General features: G+C 42.1%; 1 protein-coding gene across 1 annotated transcript in view; it reads left to right on the top strand.

Annotated features, from left to right (window-relative positions):
• Positions 1 to 16,199, top strand: part of ABHD5 (abhydrolase domain containing 5, lysophosphatidic acid acyltransferase) — a 43,080-nt gene that overhangs the window by 17,982 nt on the left and 8,899 nt on the right. The window contains exons 2-3 of the mRNA XM_038741648.1: positions 6,556 to 6,641; positions 7,884 to 8,256. Coding sequence (XP_038597576.1) covers positions 6,556 to 6,641; positions 7,884 to 8,256 — 459 coding nt within the window. The remainder of the gene's footprint in view (positions 1 to 6,555; positions 6,642 to 7,883; positions 8,257 to 16,199) is intronic.

The following is a 16,199-nucleotide window of genomic DNA, read 5'->3' on the forward strand; positions in this document are numbered from 1 at the left end:
TATTACCTGCTTACTGATGAGTCCCCCTTCCCATTAGAAGCAGATTGAGAAAAATGCTGTTTTTGTTTGCATTGTTTTTGTTACAAGGTCACTGGAGCAACAGTAGATGACAGCTTGTTCTGTCATGTTAAGCTTTTGTTTTTCTGCCATGACCTCTGGTTCTTTCCAGCGAAAGAGATTGCAACTGTTTGAAGAGTATTTGCTGAAGAAAACAATTGACAACTTTTAAATCAGTATTTATCGGTAACATTTCACAAATGTTTGTGATAGTGTGTAGTCCCCCTGCCTCCGGTGTGCTTAGTAAGGGGAAATGCTGGGATTCTGAGGCCTAGTACAGAACCCAAAAACTGCTCTCTTACTTCCCTGACAAAATCCCCACTCAAGCCCCATATTGTACATAAATTAAGCATTGGGCTTAAATTAAATTAAGCAAAGTCTTTGCCTTTCCTCATGTACCAAGTGTTTATAGTGTGAGAGAAGCAGTCAGTCATATTTATTGGCACTTACTTTGTGCAGGGGACTGTACTAAGCACTTGGGAGAGTAGAGTGTAACACTGTAAGACACACATTCCCTACCCAGAATGAGCTTACAGTTTAGAGGGGGAAGCAGTGTAGCTTAGTAGGTAGAGCACAGGCCTGGGAGTTAGAAAGAACTGGGTTCTAATCCTGACTTCCCCACTTGTCTGCTTTGTGACCTTGGGCAAATCACAACTTCTCTGTGCTGCAGTTGCCTCATCTGTAAAATGGGGATTACGACTGTGAGCCACAAGTGGGACATGGGTTGTGTCATCATCATCATCAATCGTATTTATTGAGCGCTTACTGTGTGCAGAGCACTGTACTAAGCGCTTGGGAAGTACAAGTTGGCAATGTATAGAGACAGTCCCTACCCAACAGTGGGCTCACAGTCTAAAAGAGATGGGAAAGGAGGAGGGAAGGAGATGGGGAAGGAGGAGGAAAGGAGAAGGGAAGGAGATGGGAAAGGAGGAAAGGAGAAGGGAAGGAGAAGGGAAAGGAGGAAGGAAGGAGAAAGGAGATGAGGAGGGAAGGAGATGGGAAAGGAGGAGGGAAGTAGATGGGAAAGGAGGGAGGAAGGAAGGATAAAGTAAAGCGAGCCTTATTACCTTATTAGCTTATTACCTTATCCAACCTTATTAGCTTGTATAGTGCCTGGCATATATAGTAGGTGCTTAACAAATACCATTAAAAAAAAAAGTTTGGGGTAAACTGATTCTCTTCCTTTCCGTTCTATTTTTTAAATGGGTATTTAAGCACTTATTAGGTGTCAGGCACTGTGCTAAATGTTGAGGTAGACACAAGCTAATCATAATGTCCCATGTGGGGCTCCCAGTCTTAATCCCCATTTTACAGATGAGGTAACTGACCCAGAGAAGTTGTGACTTGTCCAAGGTCACACAGCAGGCAAAGTGGCAGAGCTGTGATTAGAATCCAGGTCCTCTGACTCACAGGCCTGTGCTCTTTCCACTAGGCCACACTGCTTCTATGAAATGATAATAATGATGATATTAAGCATTTTGTGCCAAGCACTGTACTAAGCACATGGGTAGAAAGAAGATATTCAGGTTGGACGTTGTCCCACACAGAGCTCACATAATAAAACAAAGCCACATTTCAGCAGAAAATATTGTGCCCTTGCCATGTGCCCTTGTCTCCCCCTTCTAGACTGTGAGCCAGTTGTTGGGTAGGGATTGTCTCTATCTGTTGCCGAATTGTACTTTCCAAGCACTTAGTACAGTGCTCTGCACACAGTAAGCACTCAATAAATACGATTGAATGAATGTGGGTTTGTTTATTTAGGGGATGGGTATATATCAGCGCTTAAAACAGTGCTTGGCACATAGTAAGCGCTTAACAAATACCATCATCATCATCATCATCAATTTATCATCTCATTGGATAAGCTTATGCCTCTGGCAACTATTCCTGAATATGTTTTGGGAAACAAATTTCCGAAACATTCTGAAGATTTCCCAAGAGCTAAATTAAAAAAAAAATTAGAACAAAAAAAGCTTGTTCCATTTTCTTGTCTGGCTCTTACTTCCACTTAAAGTGTCTGATTACTGGATATTTTCACTTGAATTTGATAGCAAATGAGTTGGTGCTATTGTATTTTTGTATACAGAGATAGCTGGGTAAATGGTACATTAGGTCTAAACAGCTTGTTATAAATGCTTAAATTATTTGGAAAATTATACTGGATTTTTCAAAACGTAAGTTTTGACTACTCGAGCCTTGTAAACAGCTTTCTACCGTTGCAGCTGACTGTAATTTAAAAGGAAACACTACTCATTTTCTGCCTCTGCAGTTTTCTCAGTAGCTCTATTTTATCAGTGGTGGCCACGCATGTCTCAACCCCTTGTAGTCTAATGAGGTAGGGGTAATGGGCTTCCCTTTTTGATAGGTGGGGAGGATGTTGAAATTTTTAGCTAAAATCAGGTTGTTTTCATTTCCTGTAGTATTCCCAACAAGGGATAGCTTAGAGAAGCAGCGTGGCTCAGTGGAAAAGAGCCCGGGCTTTGGAGTCAGATCATGGGTTCAAATCCCGACTCCGCCACTTGTCAGCTGTGTGACTTTGGGCAAGTCACTTAACTTCTCTGGGCCTCAGTTCCCTCATCAGGAAAAATGGGGATGAAGACTGTGAGCCCCCCGTGGGACAACCTGATCACCTTGTTAACCTCCCCAGCACTTAGAACGGTGCTTTGCACATAGTAAGTGCTTAATAAATGCCATCATTATTATTATTATTTTTATCCCTGTTCTCCATTATTGCAGTCAGGACCACGTAAGCTTCCCCGACCCCAACGTGGGCCCTGGACTAATGGATTTTGCAGGAGGCCTCTGCACACTCCCATGTGGCATATGACATTATTTCATCCTGCTGCCTAGGGTGACGTTGGAGCAGTCTCCCTGGCGTAACTGGGGCCACCACCACTCTTGAAGTCCCAATGGAGAATCACGGCTCTTGTGTATGCTCTGGGATTCCCTCCCACTAACAGTAACTCTCCCACTTCAAAGCCTTATTGTAGGCACATTTTTTCCCCCCTGACTAAGCCCTCCTCTCCTCTTCTCCCACCCCCTTCTGCATCTGGAATCCCCACAGCACATATATGTATATATTTGTAATTTATGTATATTAATGTCTGTCTCCACCTCTAGACTGTGAACTCATTGTTGGCACGGAATGTGTCCATTAGTAGTTGTACTCTCCCAAGCACTTAGTACAGTGCATGCTCAATAAATAAAACTGAATGATTGAATGACTAACTTGTACTTCCCAAGCGCTTAGTACAGTGCTCTGCACATAGTAAGCGCTCAATAAATACGATTGATGATGATGATGATGATATATGTACACCATTGCTATACTCCACTACTTTCTCCCATCTGTATCTCTCCTTCTAGACTGTATGATCCTTGAGGACTAGATCATGTCTAATTCTTTCATACTCTCCCAAGTGCTTTGACCAGTACTCTGCTTACGGTAGATGCTCAGTAAATAACTCTTGATTACTACGGGCTTAAAATAGATTCCAGTTGCCAGGACCGATTAGCAAGAACCATCTATCTCCACCATACCACACCTTCACTCCACTAGCCCAGTCAGTGGAAGTTCCACTTTAAAAATGTGGCCCACAGATCAGCCATTCTTCAAGTTCTGAGCAACCAAAATGCTCCTGAAAGTGCCACTGTTGCAGTTTCTAATAAGAAGTAGAGTTGGCCAGAAATAAGGAGGGGGAGAGATAAGGTGAGGTTGGATGTGGGTGAGAGAGTGGACAGCAGCCGGAAAGTTGGAAGACTGGTGGACTGGAGGGACTCCCCCGCCCCCAAAAATGTTTCCTTGATGTATTCAACCATGTATTTTGCTTGCTTTCATTAGCTCTGGTTTTGTTGATGATGCGTCTTTTGTCCCTTCTCAGAAGTCTACTGGAAATCAAGCAGAACGCAGTTTAGTCGATGTTTTTCCTGATGAACTTTTCCTTCCTTTTGGTTTCAGGCCCTCGCTGGAAGAGCGTGTTTGTTTCCTCATCTGCAGAATGGGGATTAAATACCAGTTCTCCCTCCTACTTAGATTGTGAGCCCCATATGAGTCAGGGACTCTGTCTGGCCTAACTTATATCTACACCCAGAACGTAATACAATACTTAACAAATGCCACTATCATTGTTTATATTATCTCACCTCTTCCAGGAATCTCCCCATCCCACTCTCCCTCCCTTTTGCATAGCCAGTGTGCTTACATCCAAACTCACTGAGCACTTTGATACTCACCCTGCACAGCCCCAACTCTTATCGATCAATCCATCAATCATATTTATTGAGTGCTTACTATGTGCAGAGCACTGTACTAAGCGCTTGGGAAGTACAAATTGGCAACATATAGAGACAGTCCCTACCCAACAGTGGGCTCACAGTCTAAAAGGGGGAGACAGAGAAAAAAAAAACAAACATACTAACAAAATAAAATAAATAGAATAGATATGTACAAGTAAAATAAATAAATAAATAAATAGAGTAATAAATATGTACAAACATATATACATATATACACACCTTATGTACACACCTTTATATTTTCCTCGAATTGTATGCATAGCCAGTGTGCTTACATCCAAACTCACTGAGCACTTTGATACCCACCCTGCACAGCCCCAACTCTTATGTACACACCTTTATATTTTCCTCGAATTGTATGTTGACTGGTAGACTACTGTATTGCAATTCTGTCAGCATGAGCTGTGAACTTTGCTGCTTTCTAATGCCAGTGTGGCTGTTAACTTCCTAATTGTCATTGGTGATAAATCTATTTACAGTTTTTTTCCTTTTAAGTCATCAATATTATTGTATGTTGTCTGGGCGGGGAAAAGTCTGGAAGGGATTGACTTTTTGCTTAACTTCACAGAATGAACGGCAGGAAAAATTGGACTAACTAATCCTTGGCTGGCCAGCATAGATATATGCAGGGAGAGGGTAAAAGAATCACTTGTGAACAAATCCTAGAAAGTGAGGCAGTTGTGGCAGGGCCACGGGCTCTGTACGGCCAGTTATTTTGCTGGCTCTGCTGCAGCATTCTTGGGCCCATTTCTTTTAATAATTAATAATTGTGGTACTTAAGTGCTTGCTAGGTGCCAGGCACTGTACTAAGCGCTGGGGTGGATAGAAGCAAATTGGGTTGGACATAGCCCCCACCCCACGGGGCTCATAATCTCAATCCCCATTATACAGATGAGATAACTGAGGCACAGAGAAGTAAAGTGACTTGCCCAGGGTCACCCAGCAGACAAGAGGTGGGGCTTGGATTAGAACCCATGACCTTCTGGCTCCCAGGACTGGGCTTTATCCCCTACGCCAAGGAGGAAACCCTTCCCCTTCCACCAACCTCCCCACCACCAGCCCCCTTAGCCATGGCTCAGAGCTCTCTGGCCAGCCCTAGCCTATGCAAATCAAGAAAGGGCCTCTGATTACATTACCTTTAAAAACTGAATTTAAAATCCACTATTTTAATAATGTACAAGTTGTCTTTATGAAACCATGGCATTTGAAGATCTTAGTCATACTTGGGCGTCTTCTTTAATGCAAGGTTATCATTTTACTTATTGCAGTGATCCTGCAGGTATTTGCTGAATGAATTGACCACTAAAGCTGAGTTGAGGAATGAGTCTGTCATTGGCTGAAGAGATACAGGACTGTTGCAAGGAATGCATAGGTTTTAAAAACCATACCCGTACCGAGTTTGTGAATTTGTGACTTTGCTCCAGAGCCCAACTTTCATCTCTCTGCACTGCGGTGGCTCGCGAGTCCCTTCCCGCAGCAGGCCAGGGTCTCTGAGGATGTCAGGTGATCAGTGGTGTTTTTTGAGTGCTTACTGTGTGCTGCACTAAGCGCCTCTGGAGTGGGGAGATGGCTGAGTGACCCTGTGCACCGGTAGGGTGCCCAAGTCAGTGTAGGGGAAGGGATGGAGATTTAATGATAGAAATCCTACACTATCCCTTGGGCAGGGGGTTGGGGGTGCAAGTACCGACCCTTGGTTGAAGTCCTGTCAGTGCCTTTACCATCCAGCCTTGGACCTGTCATTACAAATATCAGGTCTGCATGTTTTCTTGTAAAAATTCACAGTGAAGCAATTCTATGTAGTGCTATGTTTTTTTGAGGTTTGGGGAGTTTTTTTGTCCTATTGATGTTGAGTGCTGGGAGACTCTATTTATTTTGGCTAACCATCTCCCTTTTGTACACTGGTGGCCTCTTACCCCCTTGTCCCCCCACAAAGTAAACTTTCTCAATGGTGCCACTGATTTTTTTTTTTCCTTTGCCTTCCTCTCTTTTCTTGTCTCTGCAACTACATGTGCGGAATATTGATTTTGCTGCATCTAAAATAGAAAACATGGTCACAGAAGACCATGCAACATGTACACGATGGGACCCGATATTACTTGGTAGTGATTGATACGATAATCACTGTTGCTTCTAGCAGAAATGATGCTCAATCCATTTCCTCAAACTGGAGTTAATTTGCATTTTCTATTTTGAATACTGTAGGTCAGGATGGCTAACTGGTTGGCTTCCTACATGGTGTCCTACATCTAGATCATTGCTTAGAGAAGCCGAAGAGAAAATTTTAAAGTGTAAGTTATTTTTTCCTCCCCAATGCCTGAATCCAAACAAAATGTATACTGCATTAAAACAAATGCAATAAATTGGTTTGTCCTGACACAACAAGGTGAGATTTCTCGAAGGTGTAGATGTTTACAAAATATTCTTCTGTGCCATTAGCAAGCTAGGGCTGGTGGGGTGTCCTAGTGTCTGTCCCACCCTAATTGCTTAAAGTTTTACATTGGATTAACAACACTGCTTTCCCAAATTGTTTTATGCGGCAGTTGAAATCACCATGACAGCACGTTCCAGCATGATGTGGATTTTTTTTTTAAGCAAACAGAATAAACTATTGCATTTTGCAAGTGTGCTTAATGCCCTTTGAAGGGGAGTATCCTTCTAAAATTAGGCAATTTCACTCTAATAAACTGCCTTTCTGGTCAAAGTGAATGGTGTGAATTCCCTCCAGTGCTCACATAGCAAATGCTCATGCATTCATACATATCTGTGTTAGGGGGTTTAGGGTGCATAAACTGAAAATATATTTGGCATGAGATGTCATAAGTTGGGCAGTGAAGTGTGAACAGGCCCCATGTGACTAAGCCAGATCCTGACTCTACCTGTATTGTTTAGTTACCATTTCGTAGTGCAATTAAAATCAGCATTTTATTTGTACAGAACTTTCAAAGACTGATCTGATGCTGTTGGCAGGAAAGCGGAGGGAGCTGCAGGATTTGTTTCTCACTGTCTATCATTTTATGTCCATTAAAAAATCTATGGTAAATTTTGAGAGAGTTTATTCAAACTGCTTTGGATTGCTAGTCCAGTATCAAGTGAGTTAGAACACCATCATTCCCCTGTATTGTAAATCAACTGATAAAGTCAGGGAGTGTTGAGTCAATTTTCACTTTCATTAATTAAGAAGTTATTATGGCAATGCTAGGAACTTTCAGGGTTCAGGAACAAATTATTGGCCTAGGCTGGATCCAATTTTATGGTCCAGGTATAATCCCCCAGGGAACAGAGTGAAGAGCAAAGTCACTACTGATGGTTGTGAAACCAAGATTGTTCTGAATCTAGCCAAATTGGAAATTAACGTTTTGTGAACACTTGGCTGAAGCACTTAAATCTTACTCATCAGATTTTTGTTTGCACTTGTAAATTGGAGGAAATCTCTGGTTTAAAATGATCCTGCTTACCAAGGGTTGAGGATGCACTGAAGTAGTAGCGTTACGCTGAGGAGAACGTATGACCCTGTTTTCTGTTTTGTTTAGGTGTCCCTGACACATACAGCAAAGAAGCTGTCTTCATATCCAATGGAAATAAAATATGGACGCTGAAATTTTCTCAAAGCCTTTCAGATAAAACTCCACTTGTTCTTCTCCATGGCTTTGGAGGCGGGGTTGGACTCTGGGCACTAAACTTTGGAGATCTTTGCCAAGATAGACCCGTGTATGCCTTTGACCTGTTGGGATTTGGAAGGAGTAGTAGGCCACCGTTTGACACGGATGCAGAGGAAGCGGAGAACCAGTTTGTGGAAACAATTGAAGAATGGAGGTGTGCAGTAGGCTTGGACAAAATGATCTTACTTGGGCACAACTTGGGTGGATTCCTGGCTGCTGCTTATTCACTAAAATATCCATCAAGGTAAGTGAGGTTAGTAGCTGTGAATCAATCAATCAGTGGTATTTACTGAGTGCTGAATGTCTGCAGCACACTGTACTAAACACTTGGAAGAGTACAGTGAGACGCATTCTCTGCCCACAAGTGCATTGGATAGCAGCGAAGAAGCAGCATGGTTCAGTGGAAAGAGCATGGGCTTTGGAGTCAGAAGTCATGGGTTCAAATTCTGCCTCCATCACTTGTCATCTGTGTGACTTTGGGCAAGTCACTTAACTTCTCTGTGCCTGTTACCTCATCTGTAAATTGGGGAGTAAGACTGTGAGCCCCACGTGGGACAACCTGATCACCTTGTAACCTTCCCAGTGCTTAGAACAGTGCTTTACACATAGTAAGTGCTTAATAAATGCCATCATCATCATCATTATTATTATTATTATTATAGCTGCTTCTCTCTTTGCAGCATAGACTGTAGTACAGTGCAAATTGGACTATTTCAGAGGAAGCATAAGGTATTCTGGTTGTGCAAAACTAGGGAGTTATTAAAGAAACATCAACAACCAATCCTTACAGTGAGGTCTTTAGTGAGACAGAAGTGTAAGGAATCAATCATATTTATTGAGTGCTTATTGTGTGCAGAGCACTGTACTAAGCGCTTGGAAAGTACAATTCAGCAACAAAGGAAGGAAAGGTTTATCATTTGTCTGAAGGTAAGTAAACCGTAAGGCTTTTGTAAATCGTTTCAAATGAATTTTTCTCTGGTATAATTGAATCTTAACTGCTCTTAGTTACTGTCCTCAAAATGGCATTTTAATTGGTGAATAAAACTATTTTTGTGGCTTTACCACCAAGCGTAGCACTTGTGTTTCTTGTGATCTTCCTCCCATCTCTCCCTAATAGCCTTTTGGTAAAACTCAAATGGATTGGTTCAAATCTTCTAAATTTCTTGAACTGTTGGGAATTCAGGGCAGCCCAAGTACTCTTACTTTCTGCCAAAATGGAGCTATTCTGCATGACTGTGTTACGCTGATATATTTAACAGGTGGCATGCAAAGGTAAAACTGACTTTCTACCATATAAACTCCTTTTATATTTTATAAGTGAACCTCCTCAGGGAACAACAGGATCAAATCCAGATCATATTTATCCATAACTCTTGTTTTGCAAAACTTAGTCGCTCTTCTCTTTTCTACAAAACACTGTGGCATCTTTTTCTGTTTCTGACTTTATCCTTCCCATAAACTACTTTTTAGAAGCATACATATCTTGTGGGTTAGATCTGTTGTAGTTATTTTGAAAATAATTGTTCTTGTTCAGAGCAGAGAATCTCTGGATCAAAAGCCTAACTGTACTTGCATGGTCTGAAAATGTTTACCTCTAGAGGTTTTCATTGACAAATATACAAGGCACACATTAAATGCACTGTCGCTTTCACAAGGCTGCATGAGAGGAAAATAATCTTGGGAACAAAAGGTCATTTAATCTCCTCCCCTTCCCACTGCTTCTCTTGGTTTTCTAGTTGGCTGTGCTATAATTCTCTTATCCACCTATGTAGAATGTAAATATTTGAGGGACAGCCCAGGCGATCATTCCGAAAGCTGCTCTGATACCTTTGGCAGTCATCCTTAGAAAGCTTAAGTGACTGTGAGCCCGTTGTTGGGTAGGAACCGTCTTTATATGTTGCCAACTTGTACTTCCCAATTGCTTTATCAGTGCTCTGCACACAGTAAGCGCTCAATAAATACAATTGAGTGAATGAATGACTGCTTCCCTGAGTGCTAAACAGTTCTACCAGAAGGAAACCTGCCTTTGTCTCTCTCATGATCTGAGAGAGGCCAGTGCCTTTCCCTTCCATTTCTGTTTTCTGACAACATGCTGGGCAATCCTCCAGCCAATTTTGATGTAGGTTGTGGAGGTTATTATGCGCCCCCCCGCCCCCCCCCACACACTTACATGATTAATAAGGGTTTTATTCACTACACCTTTAGGGCCACCATGTCCAACTTAGGTAAAGACGTGATGTATTACTCATATTACCACACAGTGTAGGAGTGATTGGAGGGAGCCAGCACCAAAATTCCCTCCTTCTTCCCTAATTTGGCCAGCACTTCCAGCTCTCCCTCCCCCTGCTCCCCTTGCCAATTGATGCCCTTAAAAGTTTCTCCATCTCTTTAATAAAGAGGGTTCATTATTTCATATAATAAAGGTATCTGACAGGACCCTGATGAAGCCACAGGGCCTCGGGGTGTGTGTATTTGCCCCCTTATAGTGTAGTCATAGGCTCCTGGGGCCACTGACTGGGAAATGTGTTTCCTTCCCTTTGTACTGTGGGAGCTCAGGAAGGGTCCTCAGTCCAGTCACAGAACTAGGCCCCATGATCCAAAGTCTTCCTCTCTTGGGCCTCAGGATGGCCAAAACCTACTTAATAATAGTATTAAGTGCTTACTGTGTGGCAAGCACTCTGCAAAGCATTGGGGTAGATACAAGTTGGGCACAGTCCCTGGCCCAAATGGGCTCATAGTCTAACTAGGAAGGAATGGGATTTAGTCCCCATTTTACAAATGAGGAATCAGAGGCACAGAGAAGAGAAGGTACTTGCCCAACTTCACACAACAGGCAAGTGGTGGAGTCTGGATTAGAACCCAGGTCCTCTGACTCTCAGGCCCGTGCTCTATCCACTAGGCCACATGGTTTCCTAACATTAGTTCAACTATAAATGTGCCCCCTGGGTTAAAATGGTACAGAGTTGTCTTGGAGATGAGTGGTTCTGAAAACCCAGCAGTTTGGAACTAGTTCACTCTTAGCCAGAATGAAGAAAAACCCACCATATTCTATATAAAGAAGAAATGAGTCTACTGGGCAGTAGAAAATCAGGCTTAACTGTCAACCTCTTAGTTGCCACGAAGGAACATTAAAACGGAGTCACAGCCCTAGATCTCACCGAGTGCGGCATCAGTCTTTGGGCTGTGCAGCAGGGGCTACTGCCTCTGGGGACCACAAGAGAACGACCATCAGCTCCAGAGAACTGCAGAGGCAGGGATGGCAAATGCCCCAGGGAAAGGAGGAGGAATCATTTCACATATACACACTTCATTCTCTTCTTGTAATGCCTGAGCAGAACTGAGACACCCAGTGGGGAATACTCCCCTGGGGTCAAGCAGAAGTGAACCCACATAGTGGAGCTGGGCATAAGCTGCCTCTGGACAACATCCTCTATCTGTTCATCCAAGGCAGAGGCTGAATTCCACCCTGACATGCAGGTGAGGATATTTGCAGCCTAGCCCCAGAGCAGGTAAAAGTGGTCACACTGTCTGTCCAACGACATGTCTAGGATCTTGTTGACGCCTGGGCAGTTGACCCCAGGACTTGCCTCTCGGCAGAAGTGAGCACAGCTCCCTTTAGTACTAGCCTCTAAATGTCAATCCTACTGTATAATTCTGAACAAATTTTCACCTGGGCTGGGCCGCTTCAAGTAGACCTCCATTAGATTAGATCTGTTAGCCAACTCAGCATTTAATGTTCTTCTGGGTAAGCCAGCACAGTACTTTAGGACCTGTTTATGCTGAAGCCACCTATCAGAATCCCCTAACCCCTTGGGGCACCAACATAATTTTTCCCAACTTGAACGAGCTTTTGTTCAAGCCCTTAAAGAATAAGCTTTTCAAAGTAACCTACCTGAAGGGGCCTCTGATTTCATGGTCAGTACTTCTGTCCAAAACATAGGTGACCTTCAGGAACTGGTGACCGACCAATTCTTTTTTCCCTTCTCACCTTTCCCATCCTGTTTTCTTCCCTCTCTGTTCCTTACCAGGATCTCCCGAATATCCACCCAGGCTCCCTCAAGGTGGTCTCTGATTTTCATATAAAGCGGAAAATCATCTTGTGGGGTTTTTTTTCATATCCTACAACTCTTCATGTTAGTAGTATGGTCCTTTGTGATCAGGATCACCCAGAATATTCAGGATCAGTACACAACTGTCTTCTGGGATCTATCCTTCACTGGGGAGGCCATTTTGAAGAGGACAGTTGTTTGTTAAAGAGTTGGCAGGACTCTCCCTCCCAGGATCAATCTCGCCCTCTCCATTGGGTGAGCCACCACCATGATGGTCTTGAGGAATGTCCTGATAAAAGAAATCTGCAGGACAGTCGTGTGATCCACAGTGCTTAACCTTTGTCAGGCGTTATTGCTTGGGCATGGCTAAAACAGATACCTGTTTTAGGAGTACTTGTTTCAGTAACCTCAATCCCATTTCCTTCATGGGACCAGGGACTCCACTGGCTGCGACCCAAAGTCTCTTGTCTACCACTGAAGAAGCAAGGGTTCGTTAATGTAACCCGACTTCTTCAAAGGTGTGTGGCTTCCCCAGGTGTTCACATCTGCCTTCCTTTCCCCTCTTTTTCTCGAGGGCGATGCTTTTTTTTTTCCCTCTTGTGTTCTCTCCTGCAGGATTCAGGCTCTGTCAGGAAACTGGAGGGGAGTGAGGGTGGCTTCAGTTGGGTCATGGGAAGGGTGGAAGCCTAGATACCTCCTGGTCAGGCTATTGTTGACCCCTCCAGCTTTTTTAAGGATGAGCCCCGAGAGCACCTATGGTGTCTACATAGCTTTGGAGAACTCAAGTTACAGTAAGTAACCCCTGTTTTTATGCTGTCCATGTACTGAATTTTTAAAACATTTTCTTCTTTCCCTGCCAGCAGGGAACCACTTTCACGTCAGTCAGTCAATCATATTAAGTACTTACTGTGCACAGAGCACTGTACTAAGTGCTTGGGAGAGTACAATGCAATAAGCACATGTTGGGGTGGGGAGAAAGGGAAGGGTGGTAGTGTCAAAGGGAACATGGCTGTACATCCTGTGACTGAGAAGTTGACCTCATCCATGTCTCCCTGTCTAACGTAATTGCATTCTTAGAAAACCCCATCCAGGGTTAGTTAAAATCATGTTGACGAAGTCATGAGTAAATGAGTAAATGGGGGTGGGGGATTAAGTTCTCAGATTGCATGAACATATGAACCCCCAGACACAAGATCCACCTGCAGGAAGACATGAGGGTAGAAAAACAAGCCAATACCTACACATTCTTCACTTGATATGCTGTCCTAAATAGATTTTTTTTTAAATTATGCAAAGTTACCTACTTGGCTTATCTACTCCATCTTCCTTTGACGTCTTTAAATCAGGGGAATTTTCTGAAACGTGAAGTGTCCAGCTTTTTCCCTCTGGCTTAGATTTGTCCTCATTTTCCCGCTGCCAGAGTAGCCTTGCAGAATCTGTTACAGTTTTATTAGCCTGTTGAGCAGCTTCTTCCTATAGTTCACCTGTAGCAGAAGATGAGAAAAGGAAGCCTGTTGTTGGGTAGGGACCGTCTTTATATGTTGCCAACATGTACTTCCCAAGTGCTTAGTACAGTGCTCTGCACACAGTAAGCGCTCAATAAATACGACAATGAATGAATGAAGGGGCTGATTAGGGCTTCAAAACCCCACTAAGTAAGGGAGTTAGGGTACTCTACAGGAGGGTTTTGTTCTTGTTTATGCCTCATGCCATTCCTATATCCTCTTGACAAGGCCCTCCTTACCTTAGTCTATAGAATAACTTGAGGAAGATGTGTTTTTTTAATAACATGTCATAGATGCTTACAATGAATAAAGCATTAGGGTCATTACAAGAGAACCAATGAACACACAATGAACTCCCACAAGGAGCTTCCAATCTAAATAGGGAAGACAGACCCATGGAACAATCAGAATATACTAACTGAGCAATTTAAAATGCAGTCATTCAGTAAAGGTTATTAACTGATCATTCACCAAGTACCAAAAACTGTACTGGATACTATGGAGGAATTACAGAAAAAGCAGTTTCCACATTCAAGGAGCTTGGTCTAATGAACTGTCAGGTGTATCTGCACTAGAGAAGATTCCCATGATGGGGAGCATTGGAATATGATTTTTTTTTTGGCTAAAGCTAAACTCTGAACCTAATCATAAAGGCAGCTCTAGCTGTCAAAGGAATCAGCCAATTGTGATGGATCGGCAGACAGGTTATAAAACTACTTTTACTGACGAAGCTAATCTGTTTAGAATGCTGTGGCAGCATTCCCAGGCTGCTTCTCACTGTCTTGATAGTAATATAGTACCAAGTGTTAAATTAAATTTGTTTATGGTGTTTTACTGTAGGAGTCGCTTGGATAATTCCCCCATTAATATTTTGGCAGGGAAATAATATTTTAAGCGCTACATTCTGACAAATTGGTCATAATTTCACAATTTTGAGTGACACCTACTTAAATAGTTAATGAAATGGAATGCAAGATTTTCCTTTCTTTCTTAAACCTTAATTGAAGGCAACTGGATGTATTCCCATAGTAATCCTGGCAGGGGTGTGTTGATTTCTGAAAAGGTGGATGGAAGTGCCATGAGCAGAGAGTTATCTTAAATCTCCTTTTGAGAGCAGTAAGATGAAAGCTTGATACAAACTCCTAAAATAGTAAATACTTTTAAAAATATGTTCCTATCTAAAACTTAATCTTATATCTACTCTTACTTTTACCTTTATTCCTTTCTGCTACAAGGAGGTTCTCACTTAAGCTGCTAAAACTTCATCTCTCCCCTCTTCCCCCGCAACCCCCAACTTCCTACTATCTTCTGACTTTGTTTAAATTCACCAGGTACTATTATAAAATGTGGATAGCATAGTTAAATCATACTTATGCTATAGCCTCCCACTTTACCATTTCAAGGAGGACCAACTGGGAAGAAATTATAGAGGCTATATGCCTACATTGGAGTTTTCAAAGTTGAAAAATAATAGAGTTCAGCATTTAAAAAACTTAGAGGAAAGTAGGATGTTATTGTCAAACATGCTGCCTCTTATCTATACACTTCCAGCCTCATTTCCTGGACTCTTGTCTCTATTCAGTTCTTGCATTTGCCTAGAAAGTAATTCAGTTTCTTTGCCTGTTAATATTATTTCTATTTTGTGGATATGGTACTTTCAAGATCATTGTGAGGCTTAATCAGATCATCTTGATAAAAGCTTTCTAGGCTGTTTACAAATTGGATATTTCCTTTTACAATAAGAACATTATCTTTTTAAAGAGATTGGTTTAGAAGAAAAACCTATCAATCCACCCTTCTCACCCCCCCCCCCTCCTTTTTAAATTACAAATCCAATGGGGGCCAGGGACCAGGTCTACTTCATCTATATTTGTTTTCCAGTGTTTGGCAAACAGGCTCTTCACAAATACTATTACTATTTTTTTTAATAACACTTGGCCATTGCTGTCCCATTTGTCAAAGCATATACTCTTAGGAGATAATTTAATCTCCTAATAATAATAATAATAATAATAATGGCTTTTGTTAAACCTTCTGGACTGTGAGCCCACTGTTGGGTAGGGACCATCTCTATATGTTGCCAGCTTGTACTTCCCAAGCGCTTGAAAAGTAATAATAATAATAATAATAATAATAATAATAATAATAATGACATTTGTTAAGCCTTCTAGACTGTGAGCCCACTGTTGGGTAGGGACCGTCTCTATATTTTGCCAACTTGTACTTCCAAAGCACGTAGTACAGTGCTCTGCACACAGTAAATGCTCAATAAATACGATTGATTGATCATTTCTGACAACACCCCACTGTCACTTGGTGAATCGTCAGTTTAGATGAGTAAATCTGCTGCTAATTCCTTAAGGTAAACCGAGTTCAGGAGTGCAAAATCTATTTGCTCCAAATGATGGGAATGTTAAACCAAGTGGCTAGGTTTCGGTTTACCCCTTCATGATGTAGGGAGGAGGGAAGACTGAAGAAGAGTAAGTCCACTTTGTGGTTTCCCATTTACATTTGTTCATTCCTAGTATACTTTGCCTTTGATATTCAATTGAATATGTGCTATGTTGCTTGTTTTGTACCTATTTTTAGTAATAATAATAATAACGATGGCATTTATTAAGCGCTTACTATGT

The sequence above is a fragment of the Tachyglossus aculeatus genome, chromosome 2 (genome assembly GCF_015852505.1).
Source record: "Tachyglossus aculeatus isolate mTacAcu1 chromosome 2, mTacAcu1.pri, whole genome shotgun sequence".
Classification (NCBI taxonomy): Eukaryota; Metazoa; Chordata; class Mammalia; order Monotremata; family Tachyglossidae; genus Tachyglossus; species Tachyglossus aculeatus.